At 42.0% G+C, this 18982-nt stretch overlaps 1 protein-coding gene across 1 annotated transcript in view; it reads right to left on the bottom strand.

Moving 5' to 3' along the window:
- FNDC1 (fibronectin type III domain containing 1) overlaps nt 1-8425 on the bottom strand; it is an 89162-nt gene extending 80737 nt beyond the window's left edge. The window contains exon 1 of the mRNA XM_070733770.1: nt 8120-8425. Coding sequence (XP_070589871.1) covers nt 8120-8204 — 85 coding nt within the window. The 5' untranslated portion in view covers nt 8205-8425. The remainder of the gene's footprint in view (nt 1-8119) is intronic.
- Nucleotides 8426-18982: the final 10557 nt, after the last annotated feature.

The following is an 18982-nucleotide window of genomic DNA, read 5'->3' as shown; positions in this document are numbered from 1 at the left end:
TTTTCATAGGGAAGTTTGTTAAATTTAACAGGTTTTGCTAGGATTTGCCTTCTTAAAGTCTTGAAAAGAGCACAAGGATGAAAGATCATATAATTATGTAATATCACCTGAATAACCAAGCTAAACAGCAGGCTAGAAACCAAGAGACTATGAGTTCTAGTCCCACCTTAAGCACAAAAACAGCTGGATGACCTGGACTTAGTCACTCTCTCTCAGCCTTAGAAAGGACGCAAGAGTAAACTATTTCCAAAATCTTGTCAAGAAAATTGCAAGTACTAGTCCAGCCAGTTGCCGAGAGCCAATATCAAAGTCACTCTCTTGCAGGAGCTTCTTCTCATTTCGTCCTCTTTTTCTGAGCTTAGTCATTTTTTCAAACAAGCAGCGTAAAAGACACAGAGGTGACCAAGAGCGAATCCATAACTCTCTACCTATCCCGTACTGCACCCTTGTGGCCACTAGCTCTGTGCCACGGAATTTGGCCTCTAATAAGGGTGGACAGGATTCAGAGTCATTTTATATTGCTTTTCCCTGATTTTTCTCAGTATGGTGTATGGTTCTTGGATTTCCTGATCCTCCTTAGCTCTCCAAGGTCAAACAAGATAGGCCAGGGTAGTGTTTTTCCACACTTAGAACTTAGAACTTTTAAGAGCACACAACAGATTTAAACTTAATATTAACTGCTCCAAGCTTGACTGTAAAAAATATGACTTCAGTAACCGAGTTGTCGAAGCGTGGAACTCATTACCGGACTCCATAGTGTCATCCCCAAACCCCCAACACTTTACCCTTAGATTATCTACGGTTGACCTATCCACATTCCTAAGAGGTCAGTAAGGGGCGAGTGCAAGTGCAGTAGAGTGCCTTCCGTCCCCTGTCCTATTGCTCTCCTATATCTCCTTTCCCTTTCTTCTATTCCTATATCTCTTCTTCTATTCTTTCATTGATATGTTCTACTACTATACCTTCTTTTCTATTCTTTCATAGATATATTTTACTATGAGTATCTCCTCTATAACCATCATCATGTATTTTACTATGTGTATATAGATATATATCCACTAAACCCCTCATTGTATATTGCACAAAACAAACAAATAAATAAATAAATAAAATAAGTATCCCAATCTTTTTCAAGAGGCAACTGAACTTTCTGGTTTGAAGAAATTTCATTTCTCAATCAAAAAGCTTTTCCAATTCTGGATGAGAAGCACAAAAAGGCCCAGGTGCCTCTTGAAAAAGCACCTTTGGGACAAGCATGACCTTGATAATTGAGAATTCCCATGGACATTTAAGATAACATTTAAGATTTTTCAATCACAAAATCCCACGCCTCTTAAAGTGGCACAAAGTTTGAGAAAGACTGGATTGGGGTTGCCACTTGGATGGGCAATCAAATAAAAGGACATTTCAATAATTTCCAATAAAGGAGTTTTATTTTTCCTTTTTTTAGAAACAGTAATTGCAACAACAATAATAATTGTAATAGTTATAGAAACTGCTATGAAAGGAATGTTATTAGAAAATTATCTTTTCCCTCACATGTCATTTGGAACCTTTTGCCATGGCCTGCACCATCCAAACTATGCTGTATTTTTTTCCCCCTGAAATTTATTTCATTCATAAATTTTAATAGGGCAATTATTCATTACAGGAATGTTTCATTACGATAGTTGGCGAAACTTTCACATTTTTTGTAAAGAAAGAAATAAAAAAAAATTTTTAAAGAAAAAGTGGCCAAGGATTTAATCCCTTTTTCAAAACTACAGGTAGTTCTCGAATTACAACCACAACTGCAACTATGGTCATAAGCTGTGACTGTCACTAAATGGATCATTACATAGCCAAGCCCAATTTTGTGATGTTTTTGCAGCGGTTGTTAAGTGAATGTAGTAGCTGTTAAGTGATCCCCTTTTGTAAACGCTGGGTTTTTGGAAAATGCGTTGTAAATCATGGTTACATGACCACAGGATCCCATCAGTGGCCATACATGCAGGTCAGATGCTAAGCACATAAAATGTAATCATACAACCGGCAAAGTGTCCAACAGAACTTTGAATCTGGGCTTATAAATACTTTTATTTGGAGGGGGGCAGGTGTTTGTCGTAACTTTGAACAGTCTCTAAGCGACCAGTTGTAAGTTGAGTCTTGCCTGTATTTCATTCATTATCATTTCCTTCAAGCAAATCAAGGACAGATATTTAATAAGGGATGCTTCTCAACCTAGGTAAGAATCTGCAGAGATTCTCAGTCATCCAGGTCATGGTTGTCCCAAAGGTGCTCTTTCAGGAGAGGAGTGGACTTTCTTTTCTCTTTGAAGATGTTTTGCTTCTCATCCAAGAAGCTTCCTCAGTTCTGACAGAATAGTGGGGAATGGAAAGATTTATATTCCTTGCAGACAGTTGGCCATTTGCATAATTTTAGAGTGTCGCTGAAGCACTTGGAGATTGATCCGTGTCCTAAGGATCATGGTTCCTGTAGTCTGAAATTTTTCCTCTGGAAATCCATTCCTAATCACACATACACACACACACACACACACATCATTCAAAAGGTGTTCAGATTACCAGCTATCTGCAAGGAATATAAATCCTTCTATTCCCCACTATCCACTCAGAGCTGAAGAAGCTTTTTGGATGAGAAGCGAAACGTTTTCAAAAGAGAAAGCAAGAAAGTCCAGCTGCCTCCTGCAAAAGCAACCTAGGTAACTTTAAGATCTATGGCAGTGTTTCCCAACCTTGGCAACTTGAAGATATTTGGACTTCAACTCCCAGAATTCCCCAGCCAGCAAATGCTGGCTGGGGAATTTTGGGAGTTGAAGTCCAGATATTTTCAAGTTGCCAAGGTTGGGAAACACTGATCTATGGACTTACATGCTCTCAGAATTCCCACACTGCCTGGGGAATTTGGGAGCTGAAATCCACACTGTTCAGTTGGAACTTTCCTTGCCATCTTAAAATTGCCCAAAGTTGTGGAACGCTGGTCCACCGCAGCTTTCCTCAGCAGCTATCTTCCAGAGATGCATTCCTTAATCTCATATTGGGAACGATGCTTAGCCATGCTAACTGCAAACGATGAGATAATAGTCCGGCATATCTATAAAGACCGGTCAAGAATCAGATGAAAGGGTGTAGCTCCACAGGAAACTGACAGAAGCAACCGAAGCTGCAAATTTACTAATACAGAGCTCAGCACATTTTTTGTCACCTCTCCCAGGTATATTGGTGTACCCATTGACTATGGGCAACATCCAGAGGTGGGAGGAGGGGAGGGAGTTACTTCCAGAGTGGAGTATCTAAAGCTATGCTTGAACCATCTAATTTGCAAGTGGTCGATGAGATAGAGAGGGTGAGATGTGGGCATAGTCCTTTGGAAAGAGTGAGTAGGCCATGGGACTGTTCCTAGCACATTTGCCGACTTCCTGTCGGACCGGAAGTCCCAATTTTTGCTCTCCACCAGGCTTCAGAGCCTTTCTAGGGGCCTGAGGAGGGTGAAAACAGCCTTTCCCACTCCACAGAGGCCCTCTGGAAGCCAGAAATGGCCCGTTTCAAGTTGGTCCAACCGGAAGTTGGCAAATGGGCTGTTTCCGGCCTCCAGACGATCTCAGCAGGGGTGGAGAAGGCCGTTTTCACCATCCCTGGGCTCCTAAAAAGGCTCTGGAGTTTGGGGAGAGCAAAAAAACCAGCCTTCCACTCCAACTGGGCCATTTTCTGCCTCTGGAGGGCCTCCGGGGGGAGAAAGGCCATTTTTGCCCTTTCCAGGCTCCTAGAAAGGCCCTGAGGCCTAGGGAGAGCGAAAAAAGTGAAAAAAGGGTGTGACACCATGTGCAGAGAGCATGGATCACATGCACGAAGAGGGGGGAATGTATGGAATTATGGGTGTGGATCCCCCCATACTCCCCCCATACTCCCTCCCTTTTGGCACATGAACCAAAAAAAGGTTTGCCATCACTGCCGTATATGCTGAAAGAACCAATAAACGGCCTCTGAGTGAGTTGCAGGTGCTTTAACTATAAAGTCTCTGGAGAGGACATTCCATATTACAGTATGTTAGGCTGTTCCAACAACCACTCCCTGGAAGCCACTGACCTGCAATGTTTTGTCTTTGCTTTTCCCAAAAGAAAGAGAAAAACTGGAAAAAATGCAGGGGAAACTCTTCCGGAGTAGACACACCTACCTTGATGACCTAAGGCCGTGATGGCGAACCTATGGCAAGGCATGCCACAGGTGGCACACAGCACCCTCTCTGTGGGCACATCAGCCACTGCCCTACTTCAGCTCCACTGCGCATGCACCCGCACTTTCCGTGGGCCAGCTGGTCATCAGGTCTCTGCCACACATGTAGGGGGTGTGGGGTGTGCATACAGGGGGGTACATGTGCATATGGGGGGATGGTGTGGCCCCTCTACATATCCATCCTCTGCGTATGCACAGAGGATGTGTGTGTGCAGAGGAGCTGTGCGCATTGTATTATGGGGGGTCTGTATGAACTTTGGACAGTCCCTCTAGAAATGGTTAGCCATCAATGATCTAAGGCAGTGATGGCGAACTTATGGCAAGGTGGCACGCTGGCACGTGAGCCATTGCCTAGCTCAGGTCCAATGTGCTGGCCAGCTGATTTTTGGCTCTCACAGAGGCTCAGGGAGGGTGTTTTTGGCTTCCAGAGAGCCTCCCGGGAGAATGGGGGAGGGTATTTTTACCCTCCCTTGATTCCAGGCAAGTCTTTGGAGCCTGGGGAGGGTGAAACACGAGCCTACTGGACCCACCAGAAGTTGGGAAACAGGCCATTTCCGGTCTCCACAGGGCCTGCAGGGGGTACAGGAAGCTGTTTTTGCCCTCCCCAGGCATTGAATTATGAGTGTGGGCACTCGTGCATGCACAACAGCGCACACAAATGCTCTTTTGGCACCTGAGGAAAAAAAGGTTCGCCATCACTGATCTAAGGCAGTGTTTCCCAACCTTGGCAACTTGAAGATATCTGGACTTCAACTCCCAGAATGCTGCCTGGGGAATTCTGGGAGTTGAAGTCCAGATATCTTCAAGTTGCCAAGGTTGGGAAACACTGATCTAAGGTATCTTGCTGGAAACAACCACAATTATAATTGACGTAATTTATGCCTGATGCACAGTGCGTTTTTAAACAACACCATGAAATAGCTGATATTCAAAACCTGGGAGAGGAGAAACCTCTCAGCAAAGCCCATTTGTTTTTGTTTCAACTTTCCCAACCTGACATCATGAACTTACTGCATTTTCTCAAGCTGACGTTGCCTTGATTCTGAAGGGATTTGCTTCTAAGCACTCTTGTCTTGCTTAGGATTTAGCCCCTACCTGAACAATCCTATCATCGTATTCATATCGTGGCAAGGAACAACTGGCCCTGTGGGCAAATATGCACTAGGAATTCCTGTACTTTACACCCAGCTCAACTTGTATGGGCATATACTGCTACTTACTAATTCTGCCCTGTACATACTTCCCCCCCCCCCCACCATAGATCAAAAGGACTAAAAATAAAAGAAAAAAGGAAAAAAATGAGGCAGGGAACATTCTTTTTTTATACATAGGTTATTGGGGGGGGGGGGGAACGAGCAAGAATAGAGAAAAAAGAGAGGAAAATAAAGAAAAAGACAGTCTTTTTGGGAGGGAGGGAGGGAGGGAGAAAGGAAGGAAGGAAGGATGGAAGGAAGGAAAAATAGCCTTTTGATTTCCTTTACAACAGTTATAAATTAACTTCTTACTCATGGTTGCAAGATGACTTTTTCTACAATCGTTTTTCTAGTCATTAAAACCATATGTCAAAACCACGAGTCTTTAGGGGTTTCCAGTCAGCACTAAACTTAGATAATGTGTTTTCTCTGATCCAAGTTGTCAATCTGGCCATACCAGCAAGTTCCATCATCTTCACCATCCATCTCTCCATCTTGGGTAGTATTAAACCTTATCTCCTTCGTGCTTATAATCCTCTTGTTTCAGGAATCACATATAAAAATGAAGCTCCTTGACTTTTCCTCAACTGGTTTATCAATCAATCCCCAAAGAAAAGCCTCTAGTTTCAGCTGTATATACCTCTTTAAAAAAAATCTTCTGAATTAATGTCTGTAACTGAAGCCAAAACTTTTCTAGCTCTTTTGTACATCCACCAAGTATGATAAAAGGTTTTTTTCTTTCTTTCTGGTTACCCTTCCAATAAAACTTTGAAGTATCTTTACAAATTCTAGGCAATTTTTTCCAATGACATAGACCAATGATATGTACTTTTATTTTTTTAAAAAATGATATGAGGAACATTCTGAGCAGGGGGAAGCAATCCAGACCCTGGGAATCCTCTCCAACAGCATGCGTGGCAAGTTCCCCCCTCACTGTTTCATTATTATTATTTTCCTCCAAAATCTGATTTCCAATCACTAACCATTTCTGTTCTGGAGTTAGACTACGCATGGTCCCTGCAAATCTACCCTGCAGCATTCCGTGAGGAATGCTATCCCTGAATTGCAATCTTCACATTGTAAACAGCTCAGAAGCTTTCCCCTGAGTTCTTTGGAAGACTTTGTATTTTGTGTTTGCTTTACACTTAGGAACAATTGGTTCAGGTTTCTCATCCCTGTTTGGGACTGCACGACCCAAACAGACGTGGAAGGATTACAGAGGTGGAGATCTGAGCTTTGGAAAAGTGAGAATGTGTGTGCATTGTATATACACTATGTGTGTGTATATGTGTCTTGTGTGTCTCTGTATGTTTGTGTGTGTCTGTGTGTATTAAGCTGTGATACATAAATAAACATTTGCTCCATTGGATTCCTAGGAGGTTTTCTTTTTTCAAAAACCCCAAACTTTTGTGGAGAGCCATTCTCTATCAATCCCTTTTTAAAAGGAAAAAAACAGAAGGCAATCACTTTTGCATGTTCATTCTATGGGATGAAAAAAAAAGTCCAGGCTAGCAGAAATTTTTTCCCACTAGGAAGTCCAATTGGCTGACAGACCCCCTCAAAGCAGGTGGGGATCAGAGCTATGCGGGGGCAAGAGAGGGCGATAAGAATAGGGAATTGCCACATTTCTCACGCCAGGCATTCCTATGGTGGACGTAGTGGCTGGTGTTGTGACTTTCTTGAGTGTGGCCCTCCAGATACACAGAGTTAAAACTCCCATCTTCCTTGGCCAACATAAACAGCTGGGGGAGCATTGGAACTATAGTCCCACACATCCTGGGGTGCCATGTTGAGGAATTTAAGGGGGGGGGAGAGACACACACATAGCGAGAGACAGAGAGAGAGACAGACAGAGAGAGACAGAGAGAGACAGAGAGAGACAGAGAGAGAGAGACAGATAGAGAGACAGACAAAGATAGAGATAGAGATAGAGAGAGAGATAGAGAGACAGAGAGAGAGAGACAGAGAGAGACAGAGAGAGAGAGACAGACAGAGAGAGACAGAGACAGAGACAGAGAGAGAGACAGAGAGAGACAGAGAGAGACAGAGAGAGAGAGACAGAGATAGAGAGACAGACAAAGATAGAGAGATAGAGAGAGAGAGAGAGAGAGAGAGAGAGACAGAGACAAAAGAGGGAGACAGAGACAGAGAAAGAGAGAGAGAGACAAGAGAGAGACAGAGACAGAGAGACAAGAGAGAGACAGAGACAGTGAGACAGTGAAAGACAGAGAGACAGAGAGAAACAGAGACATAGGGAGAAAGAGTCAGAGAGACAAGAGAGAGAGAGAGAGACAGAGAAAGTGACAGAGACACAGAGAGACAGAGACAGAGAGAGAAACAGACAGAGGGAGAGACACAGAGAGAGTGACAGAGAAAGAGAGAGAGATACAGAGACAGAGATACATAGAGAGACAGTGAGAGACAGAGAGACAGGCAGAGAGAAAGAAAAACAGAGACAGAGGAAGAAAGAGACAGAGACACCAGAGAGAGACAGAGACAGATAGACATACACACACACAGAGAGACAGAGAGAGACAGAGACAGAGACTCAGAGAAAGAGAGAGAGAGAGGGAGAGAGAGAGAGAGTGGTTCCAACCCTTTCTGCAAACTATCCCAGGGGGCTCAAAAGTTCCCTCCCTCCCCATAAGGGCGCCCGCGGGCCCGCCGTCGAGAAAGCGACTCGCAGACTGTTACCTGGGGAGGCAGAGTGGAGCAAGGCAACGAGGAGCACCAGAAGCGTCCCGACGGTGAGCAAGGTCCGCGAAGCCGAAGCAGCCATGGAGCCGGTGGGCGCAAGGAGCCAGGGGGCGCCTTGAGAGCTGCCAAAGGGAAGGGTAGGAAGCGGTGTCCGCAGAAGGGGGCTGGGAGTTGACGACGCCGACTGGGCCGGTGCAAAGACCGCGCTCTTCTTCCGCGCTTCCCCTTTAGCAGGAGATCAGCCTCGCCTCCGTTGCCGTCTTTGCTCGCCCCTTCTGTTCATCGCTGTCCCCGCTTCTCTCCGCGGGGCTGCCTCGCCGGCCTCCTGTCGCCTCCTGCTGGCCGGTTAGCGCCATTGCAATCGCCGTGATTCGAAGTCAAGTGAACGAAACAGGCGCTTTCGATCTGGATTCTGTTCCGTTGAGGGAAAGGATCGCCCGGGAGATAGATCTAGGATGCGATCACTGGGAATCTCCATCAGAAAAATTAACCAGAGACCAGCCGTCCAAAGCAATGGCTCTGCTAGGCGGAGGTTTGCTTTGCTTGCCAGTGTTAATTGAGACTGCAGGCGAGGAAAATAATAGAGCTGAGGGCAAAGTTTTTTAAAATGTGAAAGACAAAATACATCAACGGATGCTACGTTCTCTTTTTCTGTTCTGTTTTCGGGATTTCATCGCATTTTTATTGCTCCTCTTTTAAAGGTCCAGACTTTTATCCATATAACAACCTAGTGAAGTACTATATAAGACAAGAAGAACCTCATAAATTTTTAGACCAAACTAAGTTCTCTCTTGTTTTAATCATGGTTGTTGACTTGTTTTGTCTTCTTCTTAATGTCCTGTGATTTTTTGCGGGGGAGGGGGAATAATGTTTTTATTTTTCTGCTTCTTAGAATAAAAACATACACGAATAAAAAAATACAGCATCAATACACAACAATATATGTATGTATGTATGTATGTATGTATGTATGTAGGTAGGTAGGTAGGTAGGTAGGTAGGTAGGTATAAAATCTTATTTTCTAATACCCCTGTGATTTTATTTGTTTAGCAAATTCAAATAGGTAGAGTTATAGTAATTTTTACTATCGTTATAGTAAACAAAAAGTTTCCAGGTTTGAGTTTCTTTTTAAGAAGGGCTATACAGGCTAGATTTTCCATATGTAATATAGTTAAACATACTGCTAAAACAGAAATATACAATTTTTGATTAGCTCAGAGTGCACATCAAATTTAACTAGACTTTCTTTGGGGTTCCCAAAATCTGGATGACCACTGCTAGTCCTAATGCTGAAGGCACACTTGAAAAAGAGGTGTGACCAGAAGTGAATTGGCAGAAGGGTTGGGAATTACTAAGGGTGAATGAATGTCTTCTCTTCTGCTATAAAAAGACTAAATGATCTTCCCCTTACTCTTTTTAGTATCCTCCGTCACAGACTCAAGTGGTTCCCAAGTTTTATAGTTCATTTTTTCCTTTTAGAGTTTCCTGCCCATGAAAGCAGGTCTTAAGCCTTCCCACGTGGCCCCACTAGTCGAAATTGTTTGACTGACCGGACCTGGAGAAGGCCAACCCTGTGGGCCTTAATCAGTCGCTGGGAATTATGAGACAGGAGACGGTCCTGTAAAACGGTCCCGATTGGTAGCCAGTGCAGCTTACAGAGTTTTGGTGTGATGTGGGTGTACCTAGACACACCCACAACAGTTCGCACAACTGCATTCTGGATTAAGTGTAGTCAAAGAGGCCATTTGGTAGACAGCTTGGCTTTCACCCTCTAACTCAGTGTTTTTCAATTTGCCAACTTTAAGATGTGTGGGCTTCAATTCCCAGAATTCCCCAGCCAGCATTATCCTAACAAGGCATTCTAAGGGTTGAAGTTCACACATTTTACTGCCCCATAAGTGCGGCACTGGATAATTTCCTATTCACAGTCGCTCATGCGCTCATCACCTCGAGGTTCGACTATTGCAACGCTCTCTACTTGGGGCTACTTTTGAAAAGTGATTGTGCAGAATGTGATCGTGAGAGCTATCATGGGCTTTCCCAGATATGCCCATGTTTCATCAACACTCCGCGGTTTGCACTGGCTGCCGATCAATTTCTGCTCACAATTCAAAGTGTTGGTAATGACCTATAAAGCCCTACATGGCATCGGACCAGAATACCTCCGGGACCACAAATCCCAGCAGCTGATTAGGTCCCACAGAGTTGAACTTCTCCGGGTCCCGTTGACAAAACAATGACATCTGGCGGGACCCAGGGAAGAGCCTTCTCTGTGACGGCCCCGGCCCTCTGGAATCAACTTCCCCCAGAGATTCAAACTGCCCCTACCCTTCTTGCCATCCATAAAATGTTGAAGACTCACCTTTGCCGCCAGGCATGGGGGGAATTAATCTCCCCCCACTCCTTTTTTCACTGACCTTTATTATGTTCATGTTCAGTCAGACTGAGTGTGTATGATTGTATAACAGATAAGTTTTTATAACAATGTATTTTAAATTAGTTGTTTAAAGTTTTTAACATTAGATTTGTATTTATATTGTATTGCTGTTATGTTGTGAGCCACCCCGAGTCTTCGGAGAGGGGCGGCATATAAATCTAATAAATTATTATTATTATTATTATTATTATTATTATTATTATTATTATTATCAGTATTGATGTAAGAATTGACCTCCTGATTCCTTTGCCTCTGTACACAGAATTAGGAAAAGCCACCATCCATTAAATGAGTGGAAGGCCAGGGAAGGAAGTGAAGAATGTGCAGAAAAATGTGCATAGTGTAAACATCACAACTTTTGCATTTGTGTCAGGCATCCAGATGAAAGTACTGTGCAAATGTCATCATCTTGGTGCCATTATGGTTTGCGTAGATTATGTTGGCTTCATCTTGTTATTTTTCTCAGAGGGCTACAAAAATCTTAGGGTGGCCTTGAACTTGTCTCTATATGAAAGAGATTAAAGTGTAGAAAAGGCAAAACCTGGGAAGTAGTTTGGAGCTACAGGGCTTGTACTAAAACAGGTTGCCAAGTCATAGCTAGAGTAACTACTAGATTCAAGGATTAGCATATCAAGAACTAGGGAAGCATTCAGATAACTCAAGATTGGCATCTCTTACTGCTGCTTGTAAGAGTTGGTTTGGTCCAATAGTTGAGGCACTGGATTAGAAGTCAGGAGACTGAGTTCTAATCTTGCTTTGACTATAGAGCTGTCTTCATTATCTTGAGCTTGTTGCCCTGTCTCAAACCTAGGCAGAAGATAGTCATTTGGTCCAATAGTTAAGGCACTGGATTAGAAGTTAGGAGACTGAGTTCTAGTCTTGCTTTGACTATAGAGTTGTCTTCATTATCTTGAGCTTGTGACCCTGTCTCAAACCTAGGCAGAAGGTACTAGTAAAGTCATCCAGCCACTCACACGGCCCAATTCCTAATAGGCTGCAGCCCAGGAGTTGGGGATCCCTGGACTAGAAGGTCCCTTCCAACTCTTTTATTCTGTTAATTTGGGCTGGCAGGTGACGGAAGAGGACTGCAAGATTTGGTTGAGGGGAAAAGAGCTTCTCTAGGAAGGCCCTTCAGCCATAGAGAGAAGTAGCGCCAACTGTTCATTTGCTACTGCTGCATTACTAAACGTTTTGGGAGTCAATGAGAAATAAAAATGTAAAAAGGAGTGACAAGCCAAAGTTGGTTTTAAAAAATAAAACAGTGCTTCCGACCCAGCTCTGTTTTCTGATGCAAAGGAAATAGAAACCACTCAAGGGTTGGCGGTAAGGTTTTTGTGTTTTGAAATTTATTTCCTTTCTTCTATCTTTGTTTATGAAATGTATATGCTGCCCATCTCACTTTTAAGTGACTCTGTGGCTTCCTTCATCACATAGGAGGAGGAGGGGGAGCAGCAGAAGGAGGAATTCATGCTTTATTTTTTGATTGGGTAGGTTTATGGAATCTGTCTTTATTCTGGGAAGCAAAACTTCATTATTACAGTGCTAAGAATTAACTATGGGAGACCACATTCCTGTGACCTTCTGCTTAAGGCATGTGATATTCTTGCAACCCTACAGACCAAATTGTAATGGAAGTCAACATAAGAGCTGCTTTTTTAATTATTCAGGCTCATGAACCGCAATATTTTTTCTCTCCATCCCAGCCAGCCTCTTGTGCTGCTGTCCCTACAAAAAGCAGGAAAGGGCAGAAAAGAATTTTTTTTAAAAAGAATTCTCCATATATTTCTCAAAGAAAACTGCAAATGCACCGAGGGAACAAATGGCAGAATGTAGCAGTGAAAAACAAAAGAGCTGTAGGATTACTTTACATCTGCTTATCTCTACTGGCTTCAGAGAACATTTAAGTGGGGAAGGAAAATGAAAAATGGAATCCCATTTTTCCCAATAGATAAAAATAGTAAATAAGCGTAAAATAACAGTCAATATACTGTATGTACCATAGAATAACCTAAAAGGAATAAATGTATGTATAAATGTTTTGTTTTATTTCATTTTATATAATGTTTTATTTGTTTGTATTTTATTTTATATATTTTTTTAAAGTTTATAAACAAATAAAAAATATTTTGTTTTTTAAAATGAAAAATGGAATCCCTCTCAGAATGGAAACAGTAATTCAATGTTTCAATAAGCCCAAACTTGTATTCACAACCATGTGTAATCTGTTTTGTTCTGTTACATTAACTTTTGTCAAAAGGGTGAGGGGTGATTGTGGTTACACCATCAAAGCATATGGATGCTGTAATTTAAATGTTTCATCTAAAACTGATATCACCTCTGTTGTGGTTAGCTCTGGCCCAGCTCCTGCCCCAAGGACTGTGGATGTGGGGGAGACATCCACATGCTGTAGGCCTGTTTTGCCCCCCGGTGGAATCTGCTGATGAAGGCTCCTCTGACCAAGAAGACATGAGTGACAGGGAGGAGGAGAGTGTGGCAGACAGCTCAGAAGGAGATCAATTATCTAGCTCCTCCTTGGATTCAGAACAAGAGTTAATGATACAGCCACGCATGCGGAGAATGATGCATAGGCAACAACAACTGAGAGATTATTATCAAAGAAAATGAGGCCACCTGTGGTTGGGTGGGGCTGTGGTAATTAGTGAGGCTGCTATAAATAGCAGCCTGTGGGTTTGGCCATTGTGGAGGATTATTTGATCGTTGTGTTTCGTGCCTGCTTTGCTGCCGTTGACCTTTTGTGTGCTGATTTTTCCCCGCTTTGAAACTAAACCAGAGCAAAGTGTGTTTCACTTTGTGAAAGAAGAAGGACTGTGAATTGCCTCACAGCTGCAAGCTAAGTATCACAGGACTGATAAGGGACTTGTACAAATTACTAGTTTGTTTGGAGACAAGTGCTCTTTGCTACACAAAAAGAGGGCTTAGTTTAAGTGAATTTTCATTATAAAGAACATTGTTTTGAATTTTCAAATGTGTGTGTGTCTGAAATTTGTACCTGTGCATTTTCGGGAGGAGTCTGCCAGAGAGCCCGACAGAACAACCTCCAAGAAGGATTTTCATTTTGGCACTATATTCCTTGGCTCCACTCGCTGTCTCTTTACTGATTCTGTACATGACTATAGCTATGTTTACAATATAAGTAGTGCAGTATCACAGTTCTGCTAATGTGCCTGCTCACATAACTTTTTTAGAGTTTGTGAAAATGTTCCACTCCCCCCCCCCAACAGAAATTCAACTATGCTCGTAAGCAGAAAAACTGGGCTGCTGTGCTGGTCTTTGCATCACATCTGTTTCCTTCTGAATATTATTCTGGCCAAGGTCCCATGGCCTTTGCGTACTGGTTTTTCTCTCTCTTCATATCTAATCATGAAGGCATTGCATCATTGTTCTGCATCACTACTTACTCTTGATCAAATTGCCTCGCATCTGGTCAAAGTATGGACAGGTTGCCTGGACAGGAAATCCTAAGGTTAGTTAAAAGTTCATAATGGATCATAGCTCAATGCTTGGAGAAGCTTCCTGGTAGGGAAAAGGGTAGTTAAGGAGGTTGGACAAAGGTAAAATTCTGTAGGAGAAGAGAGGTAGAGTTGGGTGGCTGAGTTAAACATGTCATCAGTTTAGAGTCCTTGTATTGCCACAAGAGATCAAAGTCTACCACCGCCCCTTGGATTTCATTGCTTCTTATCTAGCATCAAAGTAGTGCTGGGACTACTGGGATTTGTTCCCTCGGTGCATTTGCAGTTTTCTTTGAAAAATATATCATGGAGAATTCTTTTTTAAAAAAATTATTTTCTGCCCTTTCCAGATTTTTGTAGGGACAGCAGCACAAGAGGCTGGCTGGGATGGAGAGAAAAAAATATTGAGCAGATTCTTATGTAGAGGCTTGAATACATTTTCTATGCTGCAACTTTATGAATAATCCTGACTCTTTGTGCCTCACGAAGGCCCACCAATAGGGAATCAGTGGCCCCAAGCTCCCATTTTATGATTGCAGAATTATTTTCACAGGAATTTCTCCTGTGCCACACTTAAACTAGAAGTTTAAAAAAACCACAACAAAATCAATTTAATGATACAGTGCTATCATACCTGGGTCAGTGGAAAATGAATAGGTGAACATAACCTCTTTCTTAACTGGAGATCATGTCAGAGATTGAAATGGGATTGTTTCCTTGTAAAGTACGTAGGTGCTTTTGCATTGAGTTAGAATCTGCTCAGATGGGACTCAGGAAGCATTGCAGATATTGTATATAGTCAGGGTAGTTCAATATATTGACAAAACAGTTAAAATAATCCAGCATTGGAAAGTAGTGGTTTGTCTGGTATTATATGAATTCCACCACAGAATATTCCTGGAAGATCAAGAGGCCAAAGGCATGGTTTATATTTGCAGCAATTGCCAACCAAACACAAGAAACAGCAACACAATGTTGTTTGATGCCAAGTCTCCCATAAATTACATTTCTGGGTGAATGATTAAAAAAAACACTAGTTGTTTCCTGAAAGTTCTGTGGAAAACAATTATGTGCAATTCTGCACTTCTGGCCAAAAGAGTCGTTCCTCAACACATTGCCATTTTAGAAATAAGTAGGAGTACCACAAAAGGTCTTTCAAAACATTCTTACTTACTGAGATAGAATATTTTTAAAAAAAAATGATTGGCAAACTTTTTAAAAGAAACCTGTCAAAAGAGCAATACACCCAATTGCTAGCAAGTTATGTCCAGCTTTAAAGTTCGGAATGACCAAATGTCTTCTGGCTCATACAATCCTACTGATGTCCACAAAGCAAATTGTTAAAGGGATTGCATGCATACTAAACTATTCTCGATGTACTGTATATAGAAAATATGCACCCATTTTGGTGCAGGGGTATGAATGTTGTTTTGTGGTGGGCATTTTGAGCACTGAGCACATTGTTATGTGTTGTGTGAATGTTTTACTGATATTGTTCTGCCGGCATGTGCTAACCGCCCTTAATTACAGGTTAATTAGTCCAAGCAAACAAACACACACGTTAGAAGGCTAATAAATGTTCTTTAGCAACAGAAGAGAAGAAAAAACTCCCTTTTAAACTTCAAACGGATTTCTTGTAGCCACAAGGCACAGTTGAAATACAATACAAGAACGAAGTCCAATTATTAACTCACTAACTGTGAAATTGGGTCACAGATACTGTTGTCCAAACAGTGATAAACACTCACAATGAAGTATAATCCAAAGTCCAGGAATCCAAACACAGACTTGAATACAATCAGGAAACAACAATTCACCTTGACGAACTACGATCAGATAATCTTCCATAATGGTCAAGCCAACACGCTGCTATTTTTATTAGCACCTCTAATTACTGGAGCCCCACCCAAACACAGGTGGACTCTCTTATCTCCTGTAATATTTCTTAAGTTGTTCTCTTCTATGCATAACTCTACGCATGCGTGGGTCAGTCATACATTCCTGATCTGAATCCAGTGAAGATAAAGATGATTGATTTCCTCCTGAGTTGTCTGCCAAACCCCCCTCTTCCATGTCACCCACACTTCCTTCGTCAGAGGATAATTCTCTGGCAGACTCTGTCAGGAGCAAAACAGGCCTATGGCATGTGGATGTTTCCCCCACCTCCACATTCCTTGGGGCAGGAGCTGGGCCAGAGCTAACCACAACAGATATATTGTTATTATTATAAATACAATAAAAAAGTTAAATAAACATATGTGCCCTGCAGTTACCTGCATCCAAAATGGAAGCCCATCCCTGTATGGTTGGTGTGCACACACTACAAATAGAGGAATGTGTTTCGTTTATTTAATAAGTACCGGTAAATAAATCTGTTTCATTTCCATAACTTCTTGCCCGTCTTTGTAATTTTAGCACAATTTTCTATTTTTGCAGTTTTTTAAAAAAAAAATAGTTTGGAGTTCATTTATGAAAATTTACATGAAAAATTATATGCATTTTAATTACGTGCTGATTCCTGTCCTTTCTATTCCCTGTTTTCCTTAGTATTTTGTAATTGCCCTAATAATATGGATTCCCCCCCCCCCGGCACTTTTTAATATGCCAAAATCAGAGAAAAGTGGAAAAACAGGGAAACTGCATTCCAGCTCCCGGATCCAGCCAATTCATACGAAAATATTAACAACATGAATGCCTAGCCCATTGTTAGCATCAATCATAACCCTTATAGTCTTCCTTGAACAAATAATATAATGATGGACAGATGTGAAGGCTGGAACTAGCAGGATCAGAAAGCTAGGGATAAAATGCTAACAATGTCCAGATGTTAACCATTTCCTCTACAGAAAAGTGACCAGCTCTCAATTTGTTAGAATGATTAAGCAGGAGAAAGAGATGTAAAATTTCAAGTTTGAAACTGCTTGGTGAGCAGCCCCATATAGAACTCATTGTAATACAGTGGTACCTCTACTTACGAACTTAATTCGTTCCATGACCAGGTTCTTAAGTAGAAAAGAAGCAACTTTTCCCATAGGAATCAATGTAAAAGCAAATAATGTGTGTTATTGGGGAAACCACAGGGAGGGTGGAGGCCCTGTTTCCTCCCAGGAGATTCCTAGGGGGCCCCCATGGAAGCTTCTCCCTGCCTTTTCTGGCCCTGTTTCCTCCCAGGAGATTCCTAGAGAGGCCCCACGGAGGCTTTTCCGGTTACAGTTTCGGAGGTTCGGGTTTGTAAGTGCAAATTTGTTCTTGAGAAGAGGCAAAAAAATCTTGAACGCCTGGTTCTTATCTAGAAAAGTTCATAAGTAGAGGCATTCTTAGGTAGAGGTACCACTGTACTTAAATGGAGGTTGAAAATCTGATGCCAGCAAAGCAAGAGAGTTTGAGATCAGCTAAGACAAGGGTGGGTTCCACTTACCTTTGCCACCGGTTCGTGTTGCGATGTTGCGTGGACAAGTGTCCCTTAGTGCTAATTCACTTGTGCACATGCTCAAAAGTTGGTTTAAACCAAAACACAGAGCAGGAACTGTTCAGCTGTGCTTCAGATGAAGAAATAAAGGTTGGTATTAACCTGCAGGTGGCTCGGAGGGCTTTTTTTGCAATAGAAGACTAGAAGCGATCTAAACACCAAAAAAATCGGCAAAAATTATGGGGAAAAAGATGGTGGTGTGCACAGATCAGATCCATGACACTATCTTCACATCACCAACAGGGTTGCTAATGGTTTGGACAATCTGGTCCAAACTGGGAGGAACCCACCCCTGAGCTAAGATCATCATCAAAACACAATGCTGGTTCCATCAGCCTCTAAAAATGAAAAATGAGCAGAAAAAGTCTGTAACAAAGAGTTACTGGGAAAAATACAGCTTTAATCATGGAGCTGGTATATAAGTGGGTCTTTGTTGGCTCTGCTGTAGATCAGTATTGCTCAAACTTGGAAACTTTAAAGATGTATGAACTTCAGCTCCCAGAATTCCACAGCCAGAAGTGATTGACTTACCTAGGACTCATTCTTGAATCTTCTCTTGCAAAGTTTACATTCCTTAGAGGGATATGGATTTCCATACTTAGGATAAGTTGTTTGGGGGTGGGCTAGGGGAAGAGCCTTCTCTGTGGGGGTGCCAGCCCTCTGGAATCAGCTCCCCCCAGAGATTCATACTGCCCCCACCCTCCTCGCCTTCCTCAAAAGTTTCAAGACCCATCTATGTCACCAGGCTTGGGGCAATTAGACCTTGCCCCTCTGACCAATAAATGTAATGTATGGTGTGATTGGACAATATGATTGCATATTACATTAGGGTTTTTAGTTTTTAATTCATTTTAAATTATTTTAAATTATTAGGTATCTATTCTATGAGCCGCCCCAAGCCTTTGGAGATGGGTGGCATACAAATCTAATTAATAATAATAATAATAATAATAATAATAATAATAATAATAATAATAATAATAATAATAATAATAATGCTTTGTTGAGATAAGTAATAGGACCACAACCACTCTGTGGCCAATCAGTCCCCATTCAGAAATTAAACTATTAATAAGAAAACGTTCAATGGTGAAGCTAGAAATGGTTTTGTTGTTATTCACTATATATATTTGCATTGTTTTGATGTTTTGTGAGTTGCCCAGAATCGTTTGAAGTCAAGCCAGTGATGGGTTGCTATCGGTTCACCTTGGTTCAGATGAACCAGTAGCAACAGTGGGTGGTTCCACCCACACGACATCATGGACAGGCAGGGATTCCCCATTGCCACCACTACTGGTGTGATTGGGTGTGCAGCTCTGCATCCCCGATGCACATATACACCCACATGAGATTTGGCTTCTGTGCATGCGCTGGAAGCCAAATCTCACACTCACAAGATTTTGCCCATTTTTGGCATTATTTTGCTTTGCAGAAGCAAAAAAACGCTGAAAATCAGTGAAATCTCGTACCCGCAAGCATCCTTG

This window comes from Erythrolamprus reginae, chromosome 1 (assembly GCF_031021105.1).
Source record: "Erythrolamprus reginae isolate rEryReg1 chromosome 1, rEryReg1.hap1, whole genome shotgun sequence".
NCBI lineage: Eukaryota > Metazoa > Chordata > Lepidosauria > Squamata > Dipsadidae > Erythrolamprus > Erythrolamprus reginae.
Note: the sequence above shows the minus strand (reverse complement) of the source record. Positions and strands in the feature narration are given on the sequence as shown.